This window comes from Notolabrus celidotus, chromosome 18 (assembly GCF_009762535.1).
Source record: "Notolabrus celidotus isolate fNotCel1 chromosome 18, fNotCel1.pri, whole genome shotgun sequence".
Taxonomy (NCBI): domain Eukaryota; kingdom Metazoa; phylum Chordata; class Actinopteri; order Labriformes; family Labridae; genus Notolabrus; species Notolabrus celidotus.
Window position 1 is genome coordinate 3,501,342 of NC_048289.1, and position 23,289 is coordinate 3,524,630.

The window sequence follows — 23,289 nt, forward strand, 5'->3', positions numbered from 1 at the left end:
GAGAGCTGATGACTTTGAAGGCGAGGCCTTCCTGGCTCTCAGGGGCATACCTGGAGTTGCTGGACGAAAAGAAGAAGATGGACTCGGCTCACAGCCCGATGCCGTCCCTGCTCAGATCCGGCTGCGTCTGATGCATCCTAAACCAAACGGTACAAAGACTCCGACTGTATCAGCCTGCCTGTTGTGGGCCTGATATGACAAACCAGACCCCTTTTAGATCTTCCTTCTCTCCCTGCTGCACTGTTCATTCAGTACTCTCTATGTGTGCTAATGCTTTGTAGTCATGTTTAATGGGATTAGATTCAAACCTATGTTTGCCAAATGTGAGACCAAAACAAACACAGGGCTTTCCTCAGTGATTAACCTGATTTATACTTCTGTGTCCAATCAACGTCGTAGCCTACGGGCGTTGGTCTGAGTAGCTCCCGTACCTATGCAGAGGCATACACACGTAGTCCGGACTGTTTTCGAAACCGCCTACTACAGTACCTTGCAGTACGTACTGATTTGGCCAGAATTCAGTATGTAGTATGTGAACAAGAGCAAAATCTGCAGTATGCCAAAACTACCTGGATGTCTACTGATTCAGGAACATGTCTCAGTCTGCATCAGACCAGTCTGCCTCACGTACTGTTTCCCATAATGCACAGCGCTAACGGTCCGCTTCCTCTTATTCTCTGTATATGAACTCAGTTTTTAGGTGCTGTGAAAATTATTAAACTTCATATAAACCACTTCTTAACTTTTTAAATCATCAGTGATGCTAAAGAAGCAGTTTATCTATCAACTTGGTCGTTGTTTACTTCAGCCTTCTGAAACCATAAATCCAGTGACATCTAACCCAGCATCCTGCAGACCAGATCCAACAGAACCGTCAGGCTGTTTTCAAAACGGTCTGCTACATGCTACATACTGCATTTGAATTTAGTCTGTAGTATGACTGTTCTGTTGGATCTGGTCTGCAGGATGCTGGGTCTTGCATTGCTGAATTTCCGGTTTAGGAAGTAAACAACGTCCAAGCTGATAGATAAACTGCTTCTTTAACATCACTTATGATTTAAAAAGTTAAGAAGTGGTTTATATGGAATTTAATATTTTCACAGCACCTAAAAACTGAGTGACCCCTGTCAAAAAAAAAAGAAGAAAGAAAAAGTGGAACGAGCGCAGTGCATTGTGGGAAACAGTACATGAGGGAGACTGGTCCGATGCAGACTGTGAAATGTTCCTGAATCAGTAGACATCTGGGAGTTTTGGCATACTGCAGATTTTTTCCCAAACTTTATTTGTAGAAAATTTTCAACATTTTAGACAGACAGTGTGACATACAACATAAGTTATAAAAAAGTAGAATAGACATCAGTTGGCACATCTGAATGTTGCATACTGCAGATTTTACTCTTTAACATACTTCATACTGAATTTTAGCCAAATCAGTACGTACTGCTAGTATAGTAGGAGGTTTTAAACAGCCACTCTCATGTACTGTTTCCCACAAAGCACAGCCCTATAGCTACTCCTTCTTTTTTCCGTATATGACGGGGTGAACTCAGTTTTTAGGTGCTGTGAAAATTATTAAATGCCATATAAACCACTTCCTAACTTTTTAAAACTGCTTTTAAAGAAGCAGTTTCTCTCTCAGCTTGGTCGTTGTTTACTTCTGCTTTCCGAAACCAGAAATCCAGTGATGCCTGACCCAGCATCCTGCAGACCAGATCCAACAGAACAGTCAGACTACACACGTACTACCTTCAAACATAGTATGCAGTACGTACTGCATACTACATTTGTAGGTAGTACGTAGCAGGGGGTTTCAAAAACAGCCCATGTGATTGGTCTGCTCAGTGGAATTGTATTTCCTGCATTTAAAGCACTTCTGGGACATTGGCCGTACTGCAACATCTCTTTTCCATGCATCAGTGTTAAATAAAGTTTGAATAAGTTCAGAATTGCTATGAAAAAGGAAACAGAGACGGTAGCAGGGCTGGAAACAGTCGACTATCAGAGAGACCACACTGCCCTCAAGCGTTTTGGTGTATTGCTGCGCTACACAGATATATCGATGCATAAGTGTGTGGAGCTTTTGAGTCTATCCTGCAACTCCTGAACTCTTCCTCTTTACACATTTTCAGAGGACGGCATCCTCAGGCTCCTGGAGTCCAGGAAAGGAGAGCGGGAGACTCAAGCGTTTGTGAAGAAGAGAAGACTGAGAGAGAAACAGTCCCAGGAGGAGATTCAGCAGTAACAAACATACAGACAACGTTTTCCTCCAAAAATATACAATTTGTTTTAATGATCTGTACCAAAAACAAAGAAAAGTCCACTCAGAAAGAAACACTGTTGTTGGATGAGTTGTGTATGGAGAGAATGCTGAGCATGGATTTATCAAAGACCATCACAGTGATCATGAACACTTTCACATCTGCATTTAAACCTCACACTCCTTAACATGTCCGTCTGCTTCCTGATGTTTGTCCACTCAGTTCAAGAGATAAGACATCACTTAACTATGTCCTGACAGGGTGAAAGGTCAAAGGTTACTACGACTGTCAGAATGACGGCAGAGGAACGTGTCACCAATGATTTGAGAAAGAGGAAACGGGATGATTGGAACAAAAATACGCTTGAGTTAACATGAAAAGTATTTAGATAAAAATAAAAAATGTTATTTCAAAGACTACACGAGTTGACTGAGTACATTTGCTTTGATTGTGTTAACATGCTTTCCTCTTCCAGTTTATGTAGAAGAATATAAGAGAAACCTGAGAGCTTTAACAGAGGCCATCTGTTGTAACTTGAAAGAATAATAAATGTTTTAAATAACTGTTTTTATCCAACAGTCACTGAAGCTTTCCTCTCAATGAAAAACTTCAAATCTAGAGACCAGCAGACGAGTGAGACGGCTCCCTTTGGGCTGCAGCAACACATGTTTGTGTGTTTTCATTCAGACCGGTTCATGTGGGTCACATAGAAGCTGGGAACCTGCAGTGTGATCTGTCCATCCGGGAGGGTTCAAGAGCTGAGGAGTAGTTTTACGTTTATCTGTGTGGTCATGGAGAACAAGTGTTATCCATGAGTGGGATCTGTGAGTTTACTTAATTAGACATATTCTGATTTGAACTGATGGTGATGATTCTTGACTTCTTTAGACATTTAAGAGAAACATTTTGGAGCTTTGACTTCCAAAACAGGAAATACTCTTTGACCTCTGTCGTACAAAAGAAGGCCACAAACGTCATCACACAGATTCTCCTTCACCTGTTCGTACCGTAAATCTCAGGGAAATGGATCCACTTTTTTTTTGTGCTTCTAATCCCAAGCCGTCAAATACAGGTACTTTGTCCCATCAGAAGATCCTACTGAAGCGTATTACATTCACATGAGGAAAAAAGATTCTGCTCTGTTTTTCTGAATTAATGAGGTAATTATTATAGAATTACGAGAAGTGTTCTTTTTTTCTGAATAAAAAAAAAAAAATTTATCTGCTCTGTTTTTCTGAATTAACGCCTCTATAGTAAAATCCCAATAGCACGTCAAGGCCACACGAGGAAGTAAACATGCCACGTTGTTCAGTTTAACCCAGTTTATTTTGCTCTGGGTTTAAGACGTTGGGGGTACGAGTGTCTCTAAGTAACATAGATGGTATTGTGATTAGCGCTTCCACTTTGGGCAGGCACCTGAGGACTCTGCAGCTGTTTAGACGTAAGCCCCGCTCTGAGAAAACAGAGCGGATTGTTTTTTCTTCAGAAAGAACAGAACACTTTTCTCATAATTCAGAGATAATTAACTTGTTCATTAAGAAAAAACAGAGCAGAATTTTCGCTTCACTACGATCCTCCTGAGTCTGATGAAAGTTCCTTTACATTCCATTTAAAATAACCTCCAGAATTGATGCCGTTTTCTTTCAAACGTAATGAGCTGGATCGGACTTTGTCTCTTTACCACAGGACTCCTGTGTGTTTCATATTTCCACTTGTGGGTTTACAGTGGATTTAGATTAAAGTGGTGTGACCCTCGTGGACACTGAAGGCCTCCCAAAGACCTCAAAATCTCATCATTACTCTGTGGGGGATAAGTGATTATAATGCTTCACCTTTCATTGGTCTAAGTACGAACAGCTGATGACAAACGTCTAACCTGATATTTTCAGATGGACAGATAACACTCCATGAAGTCCAGCTTATGCTTTATCAAAACATGTTTAAGAACCATGGATATAATTGTTCCATAGTAACTTAAGGTCTTCACGTTACGTTCATGGATGAAGATCAGGGGGAAGAACAGTGTTGCTGGTCAAGAGCGAGAACTAGTTAAATTTACGGATGCTCCTCGGGCAGCGCTGGATTAATGATTCATCCTTAAGTCCACATTTGGGGCGTTCTCATTAAAATGATCACTCATCAGTAAACATCATCTTAAAAGTACAATACCAGATCAGTGCTAGTGTTGTTACCACGTTATAAAATGAGCCCAACACATCTTTGAACGGAGGTTGAGATCCAAGGCTGGCATCTGTGGAATCAGGACTGACTGGTCTGGAATCTGTGGTGGTCCTAGAGGGCGGTGAGGTCAAGAGAGGGGCTGCTCAAGGGACTGTTCGGGGCAGAGCGGGCACTCTGTCGAGGTGGAGCAGCTCTCACACTGAAGTCCGTGACCACAGGACAGTGACACTGAGCCCTGCTCCCCGCACGTCACACAGCACTGTCTCTGTTTCCTGTAAACCACCTGAAACCACGACAGGAGAATATTCAGACCTCAAACATGCTCCCACTGGTGCTACTTCACAAGAGGTTCAATAGTTCAGTGAATAAAGCTGTCGAAGCAGATGTGTGTATAACATGAGTCTGGTTACGCCTGTTAAAGGAAGTTCTTAATGATCAGACACTTTCGTAGAGCTCATAGTGTCCTATTACCCCTCTAGAACACTACGCTCCCAACATGCAGGCCTGCTCATCGTACCTAAAGTCTCTAAAAGTAGCATGGGAGGTAGAGCCTTCAGTTATCAGGCCCCTCTCCTTTGGAATCATCTACCAGTCAGGGTCTAGGAGGCAGACACCCTCTCTACTTTTAAGAGTAGGCTTCAAACTTTCCTTTTTGATAAAGCTTATAGTTAGAGCTGGGTCAGGCTTGGACCAGCTCTTAGTTATGCTGCTATAGGCTTAGACCGCTGGGGGAACTAACACACTGGGATCCTGTCTTCCCCTCTCTCTCCTCTCTCTGCCTGTCTCTTACTTTAACTCTTCCTGTCCCATTAAAGTTCCTAACCATAGACCTTTCTGGAGTCCCTGAGCTCCCTTGTCTCATAGGTTCCTCTGGATCTCTGCTGCTGTGGATGTGCCAGACTCCAGCTGCTACAACTACTACTATCCGTCTCACCACTATCATCTCTCTCTCTCTCTTCACCTCCCTCTATCCCTCTCTCCAACACGGTCTCAGCAGATGTGTGTCTAACATGAGTCTGGTCCTGCTGGAGGTTTCTGCCTGTTAAAGGAAGTTTGTCCTTGCCACTGTAACTTGCTAAATGCTGCAAAGTGCTCTGCTCATGGTGGATTAAGATGAGATCAGACTGAGTCCTGTCTGTAAGATGGGACTGGATCTGATCCTGTCTTGATGTTTGGTCTTTGTTAATAATAGAACATAGAGTACGGTCTAGACCTGCATTGTCTGGAAAGAGTCTGAGGATGACATTTGTTGGGATTTGGCGCTTTATAAATAAAGATTGATTGATTGATAGTTTTTCCCCACAATACAGGTCACTTGTTATTTCTGGTGTCATATTTGGTGCATACATTAAATCATTCCATACATACTGAAATAAATATATTCTGGCTAACTTCATGTTTCAGAGCTGATCGGAGGTCGCAAGATGATTATAACCTCATCAACTAAACTCTTTAATGTTTTCAAAATGTCAATCAGCACTTCAGGACGTTAAGACACGAGTCCGACAATAATAAACAGAACACACCGTGTCTGTGGCATTACCTGTTCCACAGCACGTAAACAGCTACAGAGCTGAGCCTGCAAACTGAGCACTGACTCCAGGGGTAGCCGGTGTAGAAGCTGCAGTTGGTGCAGTGCTAGATGAGGATTGTCTCCACTCCTTAAGCTCTCCAGCGCCTCCTGCAGCAGAGAAGCCTGTCTCTGTGCCTCCTCCTCGGCCTGTCTGGCTCTCTCGGCCTCCATGGCTAACCGTGCTGCATGGGCACGGGACTCTTCTGCGTCTGCTTTCAGGGCGGCCCACGACTGAACACAGAATATCAGTTAAAAGCTGTTATTCATTAAAACATCCTCCTGTGATGTGGATACGTACACTACCTGTCAAAAGTTTGGAAACACCTTCTCATTCAAGGGTTTGTATTTATTGTATTTATTGTAAACACTGTAGATTAATACTGAAGACATCAAAACTATGAAAGAACATATATGGAATTATTGAATGAACAACAAAGTGTTAAACAAAGCAGAATCTGTTTTATATTTTAGATTCTGTAAAGTAGCCCCCTTTTTCCTTCATGACAGCTTTGCACACTCTTGGTATTCTCTCAGTCTGCTTCATGAAGTGGTCTCCTGGAATGGTTTCTAATGAACATGAGCCTTGTCAAGAGTTCATTTGTAGAATGACTTGCCTTCTTAATGTGTTTGAGACCATCAGTTGTGTTGTTCAGAGGTAGGGTTAGTACACAATGGATAGCCCTATTTGACTACTGTTGTAATCCAGATTATGGAAAAACCAGATTATTTCATAGTTTTGATGTCAATAAATAAAAACCAATGAATGAGAAGGTGTGTCTAAACTTTTGACTGGTAGTGTTTGTTCATGACATGCAGGTCCCCTCTCACTGATCATGTACCTGAGCTGTGTGTCTCCAGCTGTGACCCCACTGCTTCAGCGCCCTGTGGGCTTCCTCCAGTTCCTGTTTGAGCCTGGAAGACTCAGCGCAGGGGCCAGAGGGCAGCAGGGTGGGGGGTGTACCAGGGGAGCCCTGGCCTGAGGGAAAATGCTCCCAGATATTAGTGCTCATACCATTAAGGCCTAAGAATGACAAGAACACACATTAGCAGGATCATACTGCAGCACTGTTATACATCTTTGTTGTCTTGACTAGAAATCCACAAACCTAAAGAGCTATGAGATGGTCCTAAGAAGGTGCTTTCTGATTGGCCGGGTTGAGGCAGGTGGGAGGAAAAGAATGGCGAGGTGTGAGGCCTGATAGGGGGAGACGGAGAGGGGGAGCTAAACGGAGCAGAGCTGCTAAAGGATCCGGGGATATTGACTGGGGCTGAACTTTGAAACTGGCTACCTCCTATAAAGGCAGAGAGACAGGAGGTTAGGGGTTACGTCTCATGGCATATGCATCAATCTATATGTGTTTGTGTTCAATGGACTGTAGTTTTTGAGTTTAGTTATTTAAATTACCAAGAACTACTCCTCCACCGGGGAGCGCAGAGCTGCTCTCCAAGCTCTTCTCCAAAGCCGACACGCCAAAATCATTCAGGTCCAGATCATCCAAGGCGGACTCTGTGACATGAACAACAGAGTTTAGTTCTCTTTAAGGTTCTTTAATGAAGGTCACAGCTGCTTGAAATGGGAGGTTAGTATTTTTCTATACTTACCAACAACCGACTCCACAGTCTCACTGGTGGGGTAAAAGGGCAGGGCGTTAGCATTCATGCCTGATGAGATGCTGGACCCCGGTGGTCCAGGCGGGGCAGGACTGGGTGGCGTGGCAGCTAAACTTGAAGGGATGCTGGAGGACAGACTCAAAGGGCTGCCCACAGGAAGAAACACTAAGAGGTCCTGAAGGAGAGAGAACGTAGGTGAAGCAGATGAGACTGCACTTCAATAGAAATGTCCCTGTCACACCTTGACGATTTAGCCAGCGTTTTCCCGACGTGCCTCTAAAAAAGCCTCTAAAACCCTCACATACACTGATGTTTTTTTCAGTTTTGGGCGTCTACATATCATATCCAACTTATGCTCAACTATAGTCCACTTGTGCAAAGCACACAGCAGCGTAATAACACAGATAAAGTGTATAAAAGTCTGCCGCTGGTTAATGACGATGTATACGTTTTGAAATGAGATGATCTTCATTGGTGATTAAAAAAGGTGTGTGTTATTAAAAACTCTGCAGTCTCTCTTTGTAAGAACATGATGAGCCGTGGAGAGTGTCAGAGGAGTGAAACCAGCAGGAACACAGCCTCTGCTCTTTACAACAAGTTACACTTATTGACTGCAGTGCTTTCAAAAACGTCACATTTTGAACTTCATTGAATTCAACAACAGCAGCTTTATCGTTGAACACCAGCAGACTCCGACATGCTGGCTTCAGCTTCTGTTTCAGAGGCTCTGCTGTTTGACACTGAGTGAGGGCTCCAAGGCTTCTCACACTCACACACACGCAGACACACAGCTCTACGTGTGTGGACCATAGACTGTATATGTAATGGACAGTGTCGCTCCGCCTTTCCCATTGCACAGTTTTGAAGCCAAAATATCCCGTTCCAGAACGCTGCCATCTTGTACATTTTCTGCAGCCAGAGTCTGCGCAGTAGGGAATTTGTGTGTTTCCACGGTAACAAGCTCTGCCCTACAGCATAGCGTCCCGAGGTCCTATGGAGTTTCTCTCTACGGCAGCTGTCAATCAAAGTAAACCAGGATGTAAAACCCCGGTTTTTAACCTCTAATAACGAAGAAGAAACTTCTCAGAAAAAAGAGGCCTTGAACACAAAACAGTCAAATAATAACTACATATCACCACAGCATACGGATGTGAGAAACATTAGACCACGTGTATTTAGTTTTTAAAGTTTGACTGCAGCCCCATTCAAATGAATGAGGGAGACGGAGTTTTTTACCTATACTGCAGCCAGCCACTAGGGGGAGCAGTTTTTGTAGCAGCCTCACTTTTAGCCGAGCGAGGTCACGTCCATTTTATATACGTGTGAACGTGTGTCTACCATCGCATAACGTAAATACCTGTGACAGGCGTATGCCGGACGTATGATCTATACGCTGCATACTCGCCCGTGCTTCAGTGTGCTCTTAACTTATACAAAACTTACCTAGAACTTATGTGACGTACGCAACCGTACTCGCCAATTTTTTTATACGGCTGCATACACTGGCTAAATCGTCAAGGTGTGACAGGGCCATACAGAAACAGTTTGAGGGAGTCTTCCTACCTGTTTACTCTGCGTCGATGATAATTCTCTGTTTCGCTGCTCGAGAGCAAAACTCCTTTGCTTAGCCTGAAATCACAAACAACAACGATTGATGAGGTGAAAGTGTAAATGTAAAGATCTTATCAGTGGGGCACTTCTCCGAGCCCTGAATTCTTACTGCCATGGTGCTGCTACAGTCTTCTTACCTGATCTTCCCTCTCAAACCCCGGCGCTCTGCAGTACCCTCCCTCTCCGGCCCATGGTGACAGAGGCTCCGCTCCTCCACTCAACTCTTCACACAGAGATAAAACGCTACCAAGAAGTCCCTGCTTCGCTACACAAGACCCTACAGATGGTGTGAAGGGGTCTGAAACCATCCCCAAACCTGGCCCAGGCCCCATGCTGTGTCTGCTGGGACTTAATGAAGCTTCCTGAGAAGGAAGAGGGTCTGGAGGTCTGGGAGGCGGAGGGGAGCTCGGTGTAGGGAAGGATGGTTCCTCTGGAGCAAAGGGCTCTGGAAGAAGAATATAAACGTGAGTGGGATTTTGGAAAACGGGAGGAAGTATCAAGAGCTTAGAAATGTGATGTGGCTTCTCACTTTCAACATGAGCGAAGGCACAGAAGGGCCCTCTGGGGCAGCTGCCACACTGCTGCATGTCATTACACTTAGTGGATTTGTAGATCTGTGAAAAAGAACATGTGTTGGTATTCATCTCCTGAGATTTAACGGTATCTGGACTCTAAAAGCTGAAGAAGACAAACCTCTGGATGGAACTGTTGCTCTGTTCTAGTGTGGCAGTACTGACATCCCTCTGCTCCCTCACATTTACTGGGATCCCCCCACTCCTCACTCTGTTTCACCGCTGGGCACGGCAAGGCTCTGTCACAGAAGGAACCAACGATAACAACTTTGTTTAACACACAGAAACAACTGGGTAAAACAAAGATGTTCACGGTGAGAGATACGGCACCTGTATTTGTGCTTGTGTGGGCTGCGCCTCCGGTCTTTGCTGTTATGGTAGTATGGACACGCATAACCCTGACGGCACAGGCGCGGGGGTTTCTTACAGAGCTCTGTCTTGTAGTGGGACAGCACATAGTTGTTATCTGTAGACACAGAGGGAGACAATGAGGCAGGCAGAAGTAAGATCTCTTCACAAGCATTCAAAGTAGAGATGTTCACAATTAATAGAGTATCGATTAATCAATCTTTTAAGAACTTACTCGAACACATTTTTTTGTTTTGATTTTCTATCACGTGGAACATCATGTGGTCTCATATTTGGTTCAGCTATCAGAGGTGTTTTAAGTTTAAAGGTGACATATCACGCTTTTTTCATCAATACATATTGGTCTAAGAGGTCCCCAAAACATGTCTTTAAAGTTTATGCTCAAAAAAAACCTTTGAAATCAGATTTTGGTCTGCCTGAAAAGCCCTCTTCTTCAGTCCTCCTCAGAACACTCTGTTTTCTCTCTGACCACGCCCCCTCAGGAAGTGGATGTGCCTCGGCTCTCCAGCACGTTGATCTAATGTTTACATGATGGCTGAATATACACGGCTGCTCACAGATCACGTTACTTCAACCCTCTGAATCTGATCCAGAATCTGATCCTGACGGAGAGGCGCCTGTAGCAGGACCTTTCTGAACCATTGGTCACAGATTTAGTGTTTCTTGTTGTTTTATTTATCAGTATGTAGACGTGTGTCTTGGTACACAGCTACAACCCTAACCCTAACCCTAACCCTAACCCTAACCCTAACCCTAACCCCTAACCCTAACCCCTAACCCTAACCCTAACCGTAGCTATGTGGCTATGCTAACTAGCGCTAGCACTTATCCATGATAAATAAAAATCATCCACTAGATCTTCAAATCTGCAGACGTGGGGAGTAAAACCGACCTTTGTGTTTATTAAGACAGCCTACAACTAGCATACCTCCCTCCTAAGCTCCTTGTTAGCACACATGTGTGCAGGTAATGAAAAACAGAGGAGGGGTTGAGTTGTATTTTATACAGTCTATGGGCTGGACAAGCTCCAAGCTCTGAATTGTGACAGACCGGATATTGTTGTTACGTAACAAAAACACGGAAGTCTGAAACGGCTCGTTTCACACACATTTACAGAAAGGTGTAGAAATCAAAGCAGGGGCAGAATGGATTTTTTTCATTCTCGGGGGGTTTGTAGACATGCCAGGGACACATATTTCAGGTAAAGAACCATTAAAAAGTCGATTTTGCATGATATGTCACCTTTAAAGCATGTTTCAATGTGAATCAGCTGACTGAAGGTGTTGCTCACAGAGGAGATGCTCAGCTGGCGGCTGAGTGACAGGTCTCCACGAGCGCTTTTTTTCTCCGCTGCCGGACTGATTCTGACCCAGTTGCACTCCCGCCTGACACCTGACCACGTTCACATGCTTATTTTTTTTTTTCAATAAGAACGAGTAGACAGAAAACTGGACTCTGTGATTCTGAAATCTGTTTCTGTTCAGTTCTCTTGTTGAAGTCTGAGCCTTCACTTTTATGACTGTATGTCCGTGGAGATTATGAGCCTGCTCCAAATGTTGATAATCAGCGTGTTTAACATTTTGAACACCTCAATACGATCTGTAGATATTCAATACTGTCAGTTATATAGATTGTGTTGTGAAGGAAAGTTTGATTCAGGGGAAAAAATTATCGATAATTGATCGTCAACATTTCCAAAGATCGATCACGGAAAATACTTGAAATTGACATTCCTAATACAAAGGCTTTGACAGAGCTGGACATGTACACATGAAGTAAATATGAAGTACAAATGAGTTCTCCCAAATCAAGATGAACGCAGCAGCAATATGCATCCTACACAAGAAAAGGAACAGCTATTTAAAGAAGGTGTTCTTTGCAGCAGATATACACACACAGGAAAAAGACAAAGAATGCAGAAGGAGCCCCTCTCACAGATCAAGTCCTGGATATTTCCAGACAATGTCAGGACAGTCAGTCACTGCAGTATTCAAGAGCAGCAGACTGTTCATCAGACGCATTATCACAACTCATGATATTCTGTTTGTTTAAAGGGATATTTCAGTGTTTTTGAAGTGGAGTTGTATGAGTTTTAAGTCACTAGTAATTGTACGAGCCAATGGATGCCGCTCAGCTCGGCCCCTTTAATGAGAAACTACAGGGAGAAACAGCACGCAAGCTAGGCTACAGTTTTCAGAAGGGGTCAGTCCTGCCTCTTACTTTAGCTTGTTTTAAGAGACTCTGACCCGAGCACTCATCTCAGTTTAGGTGTACGCTCTACTTGTGATTTTTTCAGCACTTCACTTTGACACCAGGAAGCCTGTTTGTGTCTGCACTATTTGTGGACGCAGCACAGACGTGAAAAAGGTCACAAATGTAATGTAGAAAAAAATATATTACTCAGTCGCTCAGCCATTCAGTAAGGTAACTATCAGACCAACTTTAGCCCCACCTTAAAAACCACAGCCCACCATGTCTGTATAGAGACCCACTAGACCTGTCTTGGGATGCTATGAGGTACTATGGCCAAAACTATGAGCCTCGTCAGACCTCTCCTGTGAGTGCACATCTCTGATGAATACCTTATAATGTAATGTCCTGAAGTTTACCTCAGAGTAACATTAAAGACAGCTTGCCCCTGTGACACACATCCACACTTTAAAGTCCTGTCTCAGGTATTATATGTGTGATATGTGGTGCAGTGTTTTGCTCTAAACTAAGACGTGTGAACTTGTCTTTTAGAAAACACCTCAGCCCTTGCGAGGCACCTTGTGTTAGTTTTCATCCACACACTCACTGACTTTGAGGTGCGTGTCGCTAAGTCTGTGAGGGCTTAGGGCTGTCTCACTGTCAGATCTTCAAGTGTGTGAGGGATCTCTCTCAGACCTTTTGAGCCTTTTATGCCCCCTTTCTGTAAGTTGGGATTTCTGCAGACTTAGCGTCAGGGAATTACCCAGAGTTCATAGCATTGTGACGAGAACCCCGGGATTCCCAGGGGAAGCCCAGGAGCATGAAAGGTAAATGAGCGCCGTAACATGAAATTAAAAAAGAGAGCCGGTAAACAAGAAGTACAACGGTGCAACCGATGTCGGCGTTACAGAAAAGTTTGCGGGAACGCTGTAGCTGTCGGCTAGGAGGCTCAAAGCCCGCCTATTCACGTCACAATCGCTCGACAGCAGCAATATGGCACCCGCCGACGATTGGCCTCAAAGCAGCGCTTTGATGGGTGACGTCACGGATACTACGTCCATTATTTATACAGTCTATGGTATAAACAGTATAATTTTTATATTTATATATTGTAAAGGTTGTGGTTAAGCAGTCTGTACGGTCAGAGTCTGGATCACATGACTGTCAGTCCGTCCCTTAATCGCCTTGACTTTGAAGAAAGTAAATATTGTGCACAAAACTTCTTAACACCGCTAAGTTGAGCTACATGACGTCATGCAGGGTACGTGAGAAGTTTCAAAGTGCTGTCTCATTCCCAGTTCTAAAGTCATGAGTCCATACAGCCTCCTGCCCTCAATCACTTTCCAGGTGACGTCAATGAAATCAAGAAGGGTTCAGGGTTCAGGGCTCAGGGCTCATGGTTCAGGGAGGGCATTGAGATTGGGCCTTACCTTGCCAGCGTGGTTCCTCACTGAGGATCTTCTCTATGAGCGCTGTACTTGCTGCTTGTCCTGACTGTCCATCTCCCCCACCTCCCTCCGAGGCTCCTGGTCCCCCCTGAGACTCCATGATCTGCACCTCTCTGTGGAAAGGAAACTTGTGTTAAGACAGCTTGTACCCTTTCACAGCGCATACACACCCACACACAGTAAAATGCAGTAACAAGTAGACTGGTTACTTCGTCAAGTTAAGTTCTTTTTGCACCTGATATCATACACAGGGCTGCGAAGGTCATGTGATCCGTGTGCAAAGGCACAGTGGGAGCCGTTTTTACTGCAGTGGCCTTTTGCATCCGTTTCGTGGATACACGAGCCCGTCTTGTAGTAGCGGAGGTGGTACCTTCGTTCTGTGTCGCCTGCTGTTCGATGTAGAAATGGGCATCTAGAACAAACACAAGAAATCAACAGACAACATTGATCCAAACATGAAGAAGTTCCAGTGTTCAGAGACAAACTGTTTACTGCACACACATATTGTAAACAGGGATCAGATCTGCAATTATTCTTACTTATTAAGCAGATACCCTTTGATTAATCAACATCCTGTTTTTTCTGTAATATACTCAAAATAATCATTATTTCTTAGAGCAGTTTCAATTGTGCTTGTTTGGTTGTTTTGTCAGTCTGTCTCCTAAATACTCACTCCTAATGCATAAATAAAAGCATGTGAGTTAGAGTGACTCTAACAACACTTATGTGGTCATAATGCTGCTAATAAATGTTTAGTTCATAATTTTAGAAATTATTTTGGGTGTATTAGGTACCTGGGGAATAGATTTGTTTTACTCAGGCAGCTGAGAGGATGATTAAAAAATTAAATGTATACAACCACACTTCAGAAGAAATGTGAACACTGAGAAATTTTGATAAAAACAGCTTTGAATGGTTTGAAAATCATTTAAAATCTATGTTTAATTAAAAGTAGTATGGAGATTTCATATGTTAAAACTGAAAAATGTTACTGTTTTGGGAAAAATAAAGGCTCATTTAAACTCAATTCCAGCAACAAACACTGAAAAGGTTGTGTAATATTAAGAAAAAAACACCTGAAAGAACATCTCCCAACTATTGAGTATAAAAAGGACTCTCCAGAGAGGCTGAGTCTCTCAGGAGGAAAGATGGGAGAGACTGCATGAGCGAATAGTTCAACAGTTTCAGAATAATGTTCCTCAGAGTAACTAAGAGTTAGTGGATTTCATCATACACAGTACTACAGTACATAACATCATTGGAAGATTCAGAGGATCTGGAGACACATCTGTACAAAAGGGACAAGGACCTTTTGTGAAAATGACTCTGTAGTGGAAATCACTGCATTAAACAGTCATGACTCTGTAGTGGAACCATTGTCTACAAACACATTCAGCCACTGCATTCATAAAATCTGGTTGAAACTGAACCATGCAAAGAGGAAACAACTATAAACATGAACCAGAAACAAGGGAAACGTCTCTGGACCTGAGAAGATGGCCCGAGGGGAAGCTGTCCTGTGGTCTGATGAATCAAAATCTGACATTCTTTTTGGAAATCATGGACGCTGTGTCCTCCACTCTAAAGAGGAGAGGGACCACCCAGCTTGTTATCAGATCACAGTTCAAAGCCAGCTTCCCGGGTGGTATGGGGATCATAAGAGTCCATGGCATGGGTGGCTTCCACATCTGTGAAGGCTCCATTAATGCTGAACAATATCTACAGGTTTAGGAGCAACATATGCTGCCATCCAGACAATGACGTCTTCAGGAAGACCTTACATATTTCAGTAAGACAACGCCAAACCACATTCTGCACGGATTACAACAGCATGACTCTGTAGTAGTAGAGTCCAGGTGCTGAACTGGCCTGCCTGCAGTCCTGACTCGTCCCCCATTGAAAACATAGTGAAACTAAAAATACGACAAAGGAGACGTTGAACTGTTGAGCAGCTGAAATCCTCTATCAGGCAAGACTGGGACAACATTTCACTTTAAAGTCCAGAACCTGGTCTCCTGGGTTCAGAAATGTTTCCTTAGTGTTGATAAAAAAGAGGTGATGAAACACAACATGAGTAAAATTAGCAGATATAATTTGATAAGTTGTCTTTACACTGTTTTCTAATAAATTTAAAGTTTGCAAACCATCAAAATCTGTTTTTAACAACATTTTAAAAAACATCTGAACCCTTTGGTTGGAGTTGTATCTACGTTCAAAAACTTACAGCACTTTTTTTAAACCTACCCAGCTGCTAGAAGGTCCCATATGCTGCTTTAATTTCTGAACTATACAAGTATACTTTGATAACATTATGTTTCTTGACAGACGTGATAGAAGTAAATTAAATATGTCTCATCCTGGACTTTCATTAAAGCATGTTGGTGATTTTGTATGAACTTCAAAGAGCAAGCGAGTCAGTCTTCCCTTGAAACCAGAGCTAACAGTGAAAATGTTTGAAACGATCCCTCCTCTCTCTAACATTAGCATGTACTGTACGTTAGACGTGCCTGTCTGATCCCGGTTCAACTCCCATCTCTACATTTGCATAGCTTTGACTGTGACTGTCCACAAGACAGTTAAACAAAGACCACAAAGGCTCGACACATTTCAGTCTCTCAAAGATCCCCAGGAGGGCAAAGTGGAGGTCTTCAGGTGATACTTCTCATTCTAAACAGATGATCTGTATGGTAATATTCAAAGTGTTCAACCTGAATCACAATAGCAGAGGGTGTATCCTCAATCACTACTTGGATTACTTTGACCCCAGAGAAAAAGGCACTATATGCCATGTAAGAGCTCTGGTATTTAACTTGAACATTTCCTGATTTGAATGTCAAAGCTTTACACTTTTTACAAACACGATGTGGCAAGACTTGAGTTCACAACAGGATCCAGAGGAGACTTCAACCAGCTGTCTATGGTGTTCCTAAAACAGAGGGTCACATCTTTATCCACATATGTGAAAAAGATTATCTCCATAATGATCTTTCCCCAAACTGTGTGTGAACCATACTCACATCTACCTTGGGTTGCCAACTGTCCCGTATTAGCCGGGACGTCCCGTATATTGGGCTAAATTGGTTTGTTTCACACGGGACCTCAATTGTCCCGTATATTGACTATTAAATCTTGTAAATACAGCAGACTGCACTCTACAGATCCTAGATCAGATAAAACAGTGGTGGCAGATCACGTGCCAATCACACCGCCTGTCATCCAATCACAGGCCACCTCACATGGATCAGTTGTATGCAGTGCAAACGCGCCAAGTCCTGCAAAAACTCTGGCTGTGCAAAAGGACTGCTTGAGTCAGTCAAGAGCTGCAAAAAGTATCCAATTGAATCAATTTAATTTTTCTTTTGCCTGTTTTTTGATGTAAAGAGCCAAACTGTGGTTTCTTTGAGGTTTCTTCATATGAGGTCACATAATGTAACAGTAAGGTTTAAAGGGAATTTTCACACTTTCTGCATTTCCAGTTGAATCAGAATCTGAATATATGCTGAATTCACACATCATGCTCACACCACCATGGCACTGTGCACCTGTCCTTTATCTAGTAGTGACAAAGTTGGCCACCCATACCTCTGACAGATGTTTCTGATTCTAAATAGTGTAAATATTGTACTACTGAGGAGCCCCTGACATTTCAAGGCATGATGAGAATCAGACTGCTCCCTCATTAGCACTCACTCGTCTCCATCAGGGCAGGTTCCTGTCCCCTCATCATACTTGGTACAGTACACATCTGGGCTGTAGTTGAAGGTCCCGTCCCGTCTGCGGATGGGCCTGCGGCGTCGTTGGTTTAGGAAGTGCCAGTGGAAACAGGAGAAAGGCCTGTGTTGTGTACATTTGTGCTGTACGAACAGAGGGCACTGTTCTGTTCTGAACTCCTTCAGATATCTGGGAGGGAGAGGAACAACAATGGGGGTTAGGGTTTAAGCAGCAGCGAGGAGTCCTCACACATACAGAACTTCATCTACACTGCATTAAAAATGGCTCACTTAATGTAACGTTAGGCCTCTTTGTGGAGACCCGACACGTTAAAACATGTTATTTCACTGCGTACGCTTTCTTTAATTCCTTTAATGAAAAATAAGGTATTCAGCTATGATTCTTTTAAAAACATAACTTAGCTGAGGGTCGATATAAACAACTTCACGTGAGGTTGTGTACACCTGGCTAATCCAGCTAACTAGCTACGTACGTGTAATGTTGAGGTTTCTCTGGCTGCACGTTCAATACGGTTGCGGGAGATGTCGAGCCCCCAGCGGGCGAGGATGAGGAGGACGAAGAGGGTCCTCCGGTTGTCGTCGCTGCCGAGGATAGCGGGGGTTGTGGGTGTGTTTTGGACATTTTATCTGTTTAAAGCGTTACAACCTGAACGTTGTTTTTAGCTTACTAGCTAGCTATTCTTATTAGCTTCGAAATCCGCATTCTACTACGATGTGAGCATGCGCAAGGCAGGAGGAAGTAGTAGTAACGGGACAACTAGGGACAGCATGGAACTCTGGGATATGAAGTCTTCCAACATTTTTGGAGCTACAGTGTTTCTCAATAGCTAAAACACTAAACCCTGTTGTCTGAACCAAAGTCCTCCATGGCCTGGGCCCATGTATTGAATCAGTCACTCTTTTGGCAAAACCATCAGCACTTTTCACCTGTTAGACACAACTTCAAACACATCCCCACTCACTAAAACACATGTTGCACTGTGATGCACTTGTGTTGCATAATGGTAAGCACAGGTAGCTAAAGTGTCACAGCTTGAACACAACCACTCAAAACTGATCACACTTGTGGCTCATGATGTGAGGAAACCAGTATAAGCCTGGATCCAGCACGCCAGGGTTTTTCCCCTCGTTGCCTGGCCAGGGAGAATGTGGCCTGTGATGTGGATGAAGACCTGTGGCCTGACCCAGCACGTAGACCTGATGTTGTGGCTTAATGATTGTAGACACAGTAAGCACTTCAGTTTGATTTTGTGGATTACACTGTAATGTGCTTCTCATTTATATTTGTGTTTACTTTATGTTTACTGTATACAGGTGCTAAATTAATTTAGTCTCCTGTGAACAATAACCATTATTTCTACAGCTTCATGTCCTGAGCATTGTGTCTTCAGTTTTTTGTATGTTGTGTGTAATGACTTGTAATGCTGTAAACTTGTAAAACTTGTAATGACTGGTTTTAATTTTGATTGACTTTGGGTATGATCTGACAACATTGTTTTGTTCTGCAGGAAGAGTCAGAGGTTTGGTGAATGCAGTTTGAAAATTGTTTTTGTGTTTTTATAGTGTTGAGAAAAGAGTGGTGGATGTCAGAAATGTGAAATTGAGAAATACTGTAAGTAAATACACTAATTTTGTTGAAAAATATAATTCAAATTGTTCACAAGCAGCCTTTAACAAAATATGTAAAGCAATTCCTCTACCCGTGACCCACTTGATTCAGTACTTTTTAGTATATAACAACTCCTTATCAATGTTACGTATGTGTATATTATATGTATATATATTTTCTTATCTTTTCCCACTATTACAGGAGCCAAACATGAAAAGAAATTTGAAATGAACTGTCCCCTTGTCCCAAACTGTTTTCTATATACGGACTGACCAATCAGCTGTATGTTACGCTGAACTTTGATTGCCTCTTTTTGTGCCTCTGCCAGTGGTGGACAAAGTACACAGCTTAATTTTCTGACTTGAGTTAAAGTACTAAAGTACTTGCTTTTAAAAATACTTAAGTATTCAAAGTACTTCTTAAAAAATCTCAAAACGTTGTATTTTCACAAAGCATTAGTGCAGTCAAGAATACATAGGAATAAATTCTGCTACGTTCTGTTGATCTAGAAACCATTACTCGAAATATCTAAACACTATACCATGGAATAAAAACAGAAACTAAGTTACTCCAAGCACAGACAACTTAGTTTGAAATGTTCATCTGGAATGAAACAAATGTTACGTAGCTCAACGCGCTCTCTCAGGTTGGACAGTGAATGTTTGTATGTTTGGGCAGAGTGGGAAACAAGGAGAACATTTCAAACCATACGTATCATTCTTCATTTCAAAAACCTCTAACACGGGCTGAAGATATGGCCATGGGTGCTCAGGTGGAGAATTATAGCCATCATTACCTCCCCTACATGAACTGCCTGATCTGAGTGAAATCTGCTCTGTGTTTGATCCACGTTCAACCGTGGAGACCCACGATATACAGGTACGACTAAACCTCTGAGTCAAACAGAACTACACAAACACAGTTTACTGTCTTAGGGATCGAAGGAAATTCATGAGCTGACTTCAAAGCTAAAGTAGTGAGTAACTAGAGCACTGATAGAAATGTAGTGGAGTCAAAAGTACAATAATTGTCTGCTGAATGTAGTGGAGTAAAAGTAATAAGTTTCCCCAAAAAACAATACTCAAGTAAAATACAGATACTCAAATTTACAAACTCTAGTAAATTTACTCTGTTACTGTCCACCACTGGCCTCTGCTCTGCTTTATATTGTTTTTTGGATGACTTCCTCAGTAGCCCTGATGCACCTTATCTGTTGTTGTGCACTATTTTGTTTGATTTCCTTACATGATTCTATTTTTTAATTTGCACTGTAATTGATTGTAATGTGTGTTTACCATCCTCATTGAGAGTTAGTCAGTTTGTAAAATGTTCAATAAAAAAATAAATAAAATATAAAAACGGGCTCTGTCGTAGGTGAACCGGTGAACCAATCAGCGTGTCTGTTTCACACATGACGTCATAAGTAAGTATAAAGCCACGGCCTGAAACCTTCCCCCCACACACACACACCGTTGTAGCGGATACACCTTGCTGCCAGGACTCTTCGGCAACAGCTATTACAGAACATCTGTCTGGAATTTAAAAGGGTAACTATCTGTTTCTTCACTGGATGTGATTTCTGTGTTATTTTAGCTGATTTAATTAATGATGTGTCTCTGTCTTTGACTGTAATTAGGCAAACAGACCACCGTGTCAGCCTGCTAACATTAGCATTAGCTAAAAATAGAACAATGGAATCCACAGCAGTTGTCGATTTAACCGTTTAAATTTAACTTCCTGGAGTCAAACTCGAGGTAGTGAAACAGGCAAGAGTTACCCGAAGAAACAGTGTGATAATGGTCCTGTTGTGTAATACAACCTCGACTATATAGAGTAATCTTGTCGTGATGTATGTAATATGTCCTTTAATAGAGTCAGAGTCTCTGGATGAAGTGAGAGGATGTGAAAATGGCGAGAGGAAGAAGAAGGCCGACATGTTGTAGCTGCTGGAGGCCTGGTTGTTTTGACGCAATGTCTCTGGAGGGGTGTGGAGACTAGCTGCCCCCGTTAGGTCGTTTGTAATGCTTTAAGAATGTGTAATGTAGGTTACTACGATTGAAATGAGTTTAACCTAATTTTTTATTGCGATGCTGGTAGTGGATTAGTGTTTATAGAGCGACCCAGACGCCTCCTCTGGCCCAGTCTGGGGGAGGGGTGACTGGATGTGTGTAATTATAACAAGGCTAGGTTAGCATTCAGGCTGCTTCAAGTAGCTTTCCCCACAGGTCTAACTGATACTTAATACTTCACACAGACTGACTCTGATCCCATTTCTTTTTAATGTGATCTTTAGGAAGTACGAGATGGCCCGTACCAAGCAGACTGCCCGTAAATCCACCGGAGGAAAGGCGCCAAGGAAGCAGCTGGCTACCAAGGCAGCCAGGAAGAGCGCGCCGTCCACGGGGGGAGTGAAGAAGCCCCATCGTTACAGGTAATACATAGAACCGCATGGGAATCAACAGGAATTTATGGGAATAAATGAGGAATTTACTAAATTGAAGGATTGCTCTTAATAGGGAACTTAAATTTTAGCACAATCCTGACTAAAACAACCAGATTTCATCAAGTACAGATAAATATCTATGCGATTCCTCAATCACATGCACATAGCACACTGCCTACTGAGGGGCTATTGAGACCACGCCCCCTACATGCACTGTGCATTCCCCCATCACATGAAGCACACATGATTTCTAGAATCATGCAGAGGCTAAGCTTGACAAGCCTAAGGGAAGATGCTTTTATTAACATTTTGAATGGGACTTTGCATTTTTGGTAATTTGTTAAATGGGTTTGGTCGGGGGGGATGAGTAATATTTAACCCAACATTCATGTTTTTGTTCTTCAATGAAATAATTGATTGCTCAATAAAATATTTAACATTTGATAAAGTTCTACTTACAAATAAATCTGTTTTTAATTGTATTATTTTGGATGAATGTCTGCTTTTTAACAAAATAAATATTAATGCTTGGATATGATACCTTTCCATTTAATTACCCTCAATTCAGTTAGTTCCCCTGAAAAGTTCCAAATTTGGAATATTTCTAAAATTCCCCAGCCTAATTACCCATAGAAATTTACCAGAAACTTTTTACGCCCCAGTAATACACCAGTCATCTTATGAGGTTATGCTAAACATTTGGAGCTTGGGACTAAGACCTTTTTGTTTTATAGGCCCGGGACTGTGGCTCTGAGAGAGATCCGTCGTTACCAGAAGTCCACAGAGCTCCTCATCCGCAAGCTGCCCTTCCAGCGCCTGGTGAGAGAGATCGCCCAGGATTTCAAGACTGACCTGCGCTTCCAGAGTGCTGCTATTGGAGCCCTGCAGGTACAGAACACACTGAGTGTCATGCATATTTTGTCTGAGTATCTAAAGCATCTTTGACAAAAGTTTGTAACCCCTTCTTTCTTCTCTTACTTTTTACAGGAAGCAAGCGAGGCTTACTTGGTGGGTCTGTTTGAGGACACCAACCTGTGCGCCATCCACGCCAAACGCGTCACCATCATGCCCAAAGACATCCAGCTGGCTCGTAGGATAAGGGGAGAGAGAGCCTAAGCAGCTTGTGGCAGCATTACCAAGACAAATGATACTATTTATCGTACTTAACCATTTTTGTGGACATTTTATTTCGTGGGTATTTTTATAAGTTTTCTGTTTGGATTTTGTATTGTATTTTAGATCGGGACATACATTCATTCCACCATCCTGAGTACACTTAGGGTAGTTTGAATTTGTTGCAGCAGGGTAATATGCCTTTTCAGCCGTCGCTCATTACTACGTGTTTAGGTCGTACCATCTCTTTGCGATTAGTGTGGCTGTCTGGAGATGGTTTCAAAAGGATACATTCTCATCACATCTTTTCTGAGGGTCTGAGGTTTCTTCACTAATCTACCATTCACCACAAAAAGCCAGCATGTCTTGCTGAACGGGTCAAAATGTGACGGTATTGGCTGTGACAGTAAAGCTGTGCACTGTGTGACCACGAGCATGGGAGACCCTCCTGTATTTTTCTGGACTGCTTTTTACATGTTTTTCAACAAAACTTGGCAGCTACATTGAATACTATTTATGAAGATGTTGTCACATGTCTTTCTATTAAAGGTCTTTATGAGTAGAACACCTTGTGTGCGCT

General features: G+C 42.7%; 3 protein-coding genes across 5 annotated transcripts in view; 2 read left to right on the forward strand and 1 right to left on the reverse strand.

The window, feature by feature from the left end:
• The window catches only part of unc13d (unc-13 homolog D (C. elegans)), a 24,017-nt gene extending 21,340 nt beyond the window's left edge, over positions 1 to 2,677 (forward strand). For both annotated transcript variants that reach the window (XM_034708052.1, XM_034708053.1), the window contains 2 exons: positions 1 to 149; positions 2,130 to 2,677. The exon at positions 1 to 149 is cut by the window's left edge and continues 72 nt beyond it. In XM_034708052.1, coding sequence (XP_034563943.1) covers positions 1 to 149; positions 2,130 to 2,242 — 262 coding nt within the window. In that variant the 3' untranslated portion in view covers positions 2,243 to 2,677. The remainder of the gene's footprint in view (positions 150 to 2,129) is intronic.
• unk (unk zinc finger) lies at positions 2,260 to 18,275 on the reverse strand. Of its 2 annotated transcripts, none has more exons than XM_034708055.1 (15): positions 18,018 to 18,275; positions 17,504 to 17,713; positions 14,049 to 14,225; positions 13,796 to 13,926; positions 10,137 to 10,272; positions 9,928 to 10,045; positions 9,764 to 9,848; positions 9,372 to 9,679; positions 9,187 to 9,252; positions 7,615 to 7,798; positions 7,418 to 7,519; positions 7,119 to 7,304; positions 6,852 to 6,988; positions 5,983 to 6,243; positions 2,260 to 4,722 (listed from the first exon to the last, which is right to left on the reverse strand). In XM_034708055.1, the coding sequence occupies exons 1-15, from the start codon at positions 18,164 to 18,166 to the stop codon at positions 4,567 to 4,569; spliced, it is 2,406 nt and encodes an 801-aa protein (XP_034563946.1). In that variant the 5' UTR covers positions 18,167 to 18,275; the 3' UTR covers positions 2,260 to 4,566. The 2 variants fall into 2 exon arrangements, with proteins under 2 accessions (XP_034563946.1, XP_034563945.1); XM_034708054.1 differs by having other exon boundaries at positions 6,852 to 7,033.
• A 2,291-nt stretch (positions 18,276 to 20,566) lies between these two features.
• On the forward strand, positions 20,567 to 23,274 carry LOC117829873 (histone H3.3A). The gene is made up of 4 exons (XM_034707600.1): positions 20,567 to 20,700; positions 21,447 to 21,584; positions 22,331 to 22,484; positions 22,584 to 23,274. The coding sequence occupies exons 2-4, from the start codon at positions 21,457 to 21,459 to the stop codon at positions 22,710 to 22,712; spliced, it is 411 nt and encodes a 136-aa protein (XP_034563491.1). The 5' UTR covers positions 20,567 to 20,700; positions 21,447 to 21,456; the 3' UTR covers positions 22,713 to 23,274.
• Positions 23,275 to 23,289: the final 15 nt, after the last annotated feature.

What these genes read in the sequence shown, in the direction of transcription:
- unk (XM_034708054.1), bottom strand. Translation starts at nt 18,166, where the DNA reads ATGTCCAAAACACACCCACAACCCCCGCTATCCTCGGCAGCGACGACA. An exon ending in ACCTGCCCTGATGGAGACGA is followed by an intron (nt 14,226 to 17,503) that starts GTGAGTGCTAAT and finishes TGTTTGTTCTAG; the next exon opens with ATGCCCATTTCTACATCGAA. An exon ending in GACTGTGGAGTCGGTTGTTG is followed by an intron (nt 7,520 to 7,614) that starts GTAAGTATAGAA and finishes TTCATGTCACAG; the next exon opens with AGTCCGCCTTGGATGATCTG.
- LOC117829873 (XM_034707600.1), top strand. Translation starts at nt 21,457, where the DNA reads ATGGCCCGTACCAAGCAGACTGCCCGTAAATCCACCGGAGGAAAGGCG. An exon ending in AAGAAGCCCCATCGTTACAG is followed by an intron (nt 21,585 to 22,330) that starts GTAATACATAGA and finishes TTTGTTTTATAG; the next exon opens with GCCCGGGACTGTGGCTCTGA. An exon ending in CTGCTATTGGAGCCCTGCAG is followed by an intron (nt 22,485 to 22,583) that starts GTACAGAACACA and finishes TACTTTTTACAG; the next exon opens with GAAGCAAGCGAGGCTTACTT.